The 4,162-nt window shown below is 33.7% G+C and overlaps 1 protein-coding gene across 3 annotated transcripts in view; it reads left to right on the forward strand.

Moving 5' to 3' along the window:
• Nucleotides 1–3,719, forward strand: part of LOC109053064 (hepatocyte cell adhesion molecule-like) — a 64,173-nt gene extending 60,454 nt beyond the window's left edge. The window contains exons 5-7 of one of the 3 annotated variants that reach the window (XR_006159866.1): nt 2,811–2,872; nt 2,978–3,283; nt 3,520–3,719. Coding sequence is in view for 1 of the 3 variants with exons in the window: in XM_042756055.1 (XP_042611989.1) it covers nt 2,811–2,823 (13 nt within the window). In the remaining 2 variants the exon portion in view is untranslated. The remainder of the gene's footprint in view (nt 1–2,810; nt 2,873–2,977; nt 3,284–3,519) is intronic. The other 2 variants (XM_042756055.1, XM_042756056.1) reach the window with 2 other exon arrangements.
• The last annotated feature ends 443 nt before the right edge of the window (nt 3,720–4,162 follow it).

Genomic DNA, 4,162 nt, shown 5'->3' on the forward strand with positions numbered 1-4,162 from the left:
TGCAGAATTGTCTCAGCACAGGCTGTTCCTTTATGTACATTTAAACTTTTCCGGCTATTCTTGCTACGTCCCAACGGTTTTTGGAATGTGTAGTCTCATGCAATCAAAAGAGGCAATAGTTGGCATGACTTTTCAAATGTCTCACTTTAACTTTGATATGTATCTCGATCATATTCTGAATAAAATAACGTTTATGAGATTTGTTAATTATTCCATTCCTTTTTTACTCACAATTTGTACAGTGTCCCAACTTTTTTGGAATCAGGTTTGTAGATTAGTCATAGACTCTTGGTGCACTCTTGTCATAAATTAATCTATTATTGTTCCTACATAATTTGTAACAAAAATAATGGAAAAATATCTATTTAAGAGTCATTGACATTTCCAATGATACATAGTTTGTCATGATTACATTAGGATGTAATTGTAATATATTAGTGAAGTAAACCTATTAAGTAACCAGTTTTATCCCAAAATCTGCAGGTGTAGAAATCCTTTTCTCAATGAGCAGGAATCTACAATCACCTTAAAATAGCCTAATAGAACTGAAAAAAACAAAAAAAACAAACAACAACAACAACAAAAAAAAAAATACATTATATATTCTGATTCATTACTGTAGGTTTGCAAGAAATTATCTTTGTACAGACCTATTTCAGTAATTATTTCAGTTTGAGAACAGTTAATAGTGACCTATGTCTTTCAGACTTATAATATTTTTACATTGTTTTCTTTCTTAAAATGGAATTAATGTTATTTCAGTCCTTCTTGAATTTACGAGTTTCTGATTTTATATTGATGACATGTTAGTAAAGCAATTTTGGGAGTGCGATTTTTTTCCAGATTTTCAGCACGATTGAAAATGTGATGTGATTTTGATTGCATGACAGTTTAATTAACAAAAAGTTAATACATTTTACACTAATTACACTTTACACATACATTGTCTGTTTTTGCTTTAACAAAAACAGTTCCAAACAAAGTCACAGCAGAACCACAGTTAATGATAATCTACATAAACTACATGAAAAACAGTTTAAGAAGTTTTATATTATTTTTAGTTTTTTTTTTAATTATGGTTTTTTGTTTATTTTTTGTTTTTATAATGGGTTAAAGTTTTTATTTTTTTTTTTGAAAGAGTTTAATTTTTTGTTTTTGTATGTCAAAAGTGAAGGGAGGAGCTGCTGGAGGAGTTTATTCACACTGACTGCAGAGTTTCACTAAACTACTTCACTTCAGACCGACAGCTTCATTCACTTTATAAACAATTGAAGGTTTACTAAACACAGTTCTGTGTGAAAGCTGCCTTGCAAACTGCTGAAGAAAAAAATGATGACACGTTTTTACATTTATTTGTTTTCATGGAGTCTGGCTGGTGAGTATTTTGCATGGCTTCAATTTTGTTTATATTAAAAGTTGGCCCACAAATAATAATTCTGTTATGTATTATCCCATCGTTTATTTTGACTTAACTATTAACAGAAGTTTTTATCAGAGATAAACTCATACTTAAATACTTCTGTGAAGAATGAAGACATAGTCTCAAAATTACAGAACTTTCAGAGATGATTTTTGAGTAATTCTGGTTTGGTTGATCAGGTGTGTTTGGAGTTGATGAGTGAAGTCAGTGACGGAGGGAGATCAGTGCGTCGGAAACTCTGATCTCTTATCTGAAATACAGAGAGACGATGAGATAGCGTGGAAATTTAACAACATTATGATAGCTAGGATCAGTGGGAAGAACTATAAGAGCAGGTTTTATGAGGATAGTGCTGATGGGAGATTCAGAGACAGACTGAAGCTGGATCAGACTGGATCTCTGATCATCACAAACACCAGAACCACAGACTCTGGAGAATATAAAGTCACCAGCAGAAGCTCAAGGATCCCACTCAACATCTTCAGTCTTACTGTCTATGGTGAGTAGAAAATAACTTGCCAGGATTTTTATACACATCTTTGGACAATAATCGCTTCCAGAATTATTACGAATTTTGTCAAATAATAGACAATCCTGTGATGATAGATTTATATTCATGTGTGTTTGATGATATAATACTTTTATAGATATTTTCCCTCATAACTTTGTCCTCCACTTATGTTCTCTGCAACTTTATTTACATTTTAAATATCAAATGAAGTGCAAGACAATTATCACATCATTTTATTATACCGAATTAAATTTATCCCCTAATATTTTCAGCTCATCTGTCTTTTCCTTTTTTTGTTTTAGGCTCTTCTGAATGTTTCTCTCTTGTGTTTTCATCTTGTTTGTCATCACAGCAGAATTGTTCACTGGTGTTCATTGGTGAATGTGAGTGATGTGACTCTCTCCTGGTACAGAGGGAAACCGTTTAATTGTCCAGAACATCAGGTGTGTCTGATCTCAGGCATCAGTCTCTCTCTACCTCTGGAGGTTGAGGATTATCAGGATAACACCAACTTACAGCTGTGTGGTGAACAATCCCATCAGTAACCAGACTCAACATCTCAACACTGAATACTGTGAGCCATGTTCAGGTACATCTGTGATAATATTTAGTGTTTATGAACACATTCACTCACACTAACAACACTCTCCTTCACATCCTCCAGACTCTGTATCTCTGATAGTGTTGATCTCTGCTGCTGCTGCATGGTTTTCTGTTGATTGCGCTACAGTTGGGATCTTCTGCATCTGCTGGAAACACAGAAAAACAGACAAAGAAGGCAAGGTGTTGATCATTTTTACCTACTGCATGTGTGTATAATAATGTAAAACAATAGTTTACAATAATAGTAACAATTGTTTATGTTATATTTTGTTACAGTTCAGACCCATGATAGAGAGATCACTTCTGCTGATTCAACATTTTACAAAAGACATAAATCTGTAAGAGAATATATTTCTGTCTGTAATGTTTCTGTATTATTTTAGCAGTGTGTCCAGTTTAAGTGGGTGTGTTTAATGATTTACTCTGATACATTTATATTGTAGGGTCACACAAGTCCATCAGAGGCATTACAATATTGCCACATCGCAAACTCTAACATGTCATCCAAGACACATCTATTCCCTCCAAAATGGGAAATTATATTATAGGCAAATTATAGGCAAGAAAGAGAGAAATACTGAAATATTCCCTCCATATGTAACACAATCTCATGGCAGTTCATAAGTAAATTATGTTCTGGTGAATTGGTTGGTAATTTGTATATATTTGTAAAATCACATTTTTCTGCTTTCACCCCATAATGAGAATGTTTACACATGGACCTTCATGCTCACGTTTCTGTAATAATGGTACGTTTTTCTATGATTCACCGTATAAATTCATATGAAATCTCTACGTCGTTTGGATAAATGGATAAAGACTGGTCTGTTTGTAGATCAGCAAATATAAAGCAAAATGCTTTTTATTAAAACATGCTTCTTTTAGCCCATTTAAAACTATATTCCAATATATTAGAGTATTCTTGTCAAGAAGAGGACATAAGTTCTTGATAAATAAGTCAGTGGATGTTTGTGTTTTCTTTCAGAGAGCTACAGAGCAGGATAATGTGGTGTACGCAGGAGTCTCAAGACGTTGATCAAGTCTTGATCAAAATGTGATTCTGTTTTTGGATTACTAACTTTATCCCAAACACAGAGACAGGAGACAGAATCCCATGTTCTTTGTGAATACAGATATATGCCTATTAAATGTTATATTCTTATAGTTACACACACATTTGAAAAAGAATTTGGATTATTATGTTTTTATTTCAAGTTCTCTGTAAGTGTATTTTTTTAATGTTTGCCTGTCTGTGCTCTCTCTCTTTCCCTCCCTTTCTCTCCCCTTGTGCTTTCCCCTCATTCCTTCTGTGTTCTCTCTTTATCTCAGTGTCTACACACATGCACACACATGTATATTTCCTCATGAGTTCAGATGTTCAGACCAGGACGGTCTGTCCTTCTGCTCAGAGTTGAGGTATTGTTTTGCCAGATGTGCTCCTAATATGGTCAGAACTTCCTGTCCATGTTCCCATTTTATATAACATACAGATGTAATCTTTATCGTCCTTCTCTAGTGGCAGCAGGAAGCAAAAAACCCTTTGTTTGCTAGACATTCCTATTTGATGTGTACAGCTAAACCTTTTTGTGTACTGGCAGTGTATCTGTATAATTCTACTGATGTAATAA

Source organism: Cyprinus carpio, unplaced genomic scaffold (assembly GCF_018340385.1).
Source record: "Cyprinus carpio isolate SPL01 unplaced genomic scaffold, ASM1834038v1 S000006782, whole genome shotgun sequence".
NCBI lineage: Eukaryota > Metazoa > Chordata > Actinopteri > Cypriniformes > Cyprinidae > Cyprinus > Cyprinus carpio.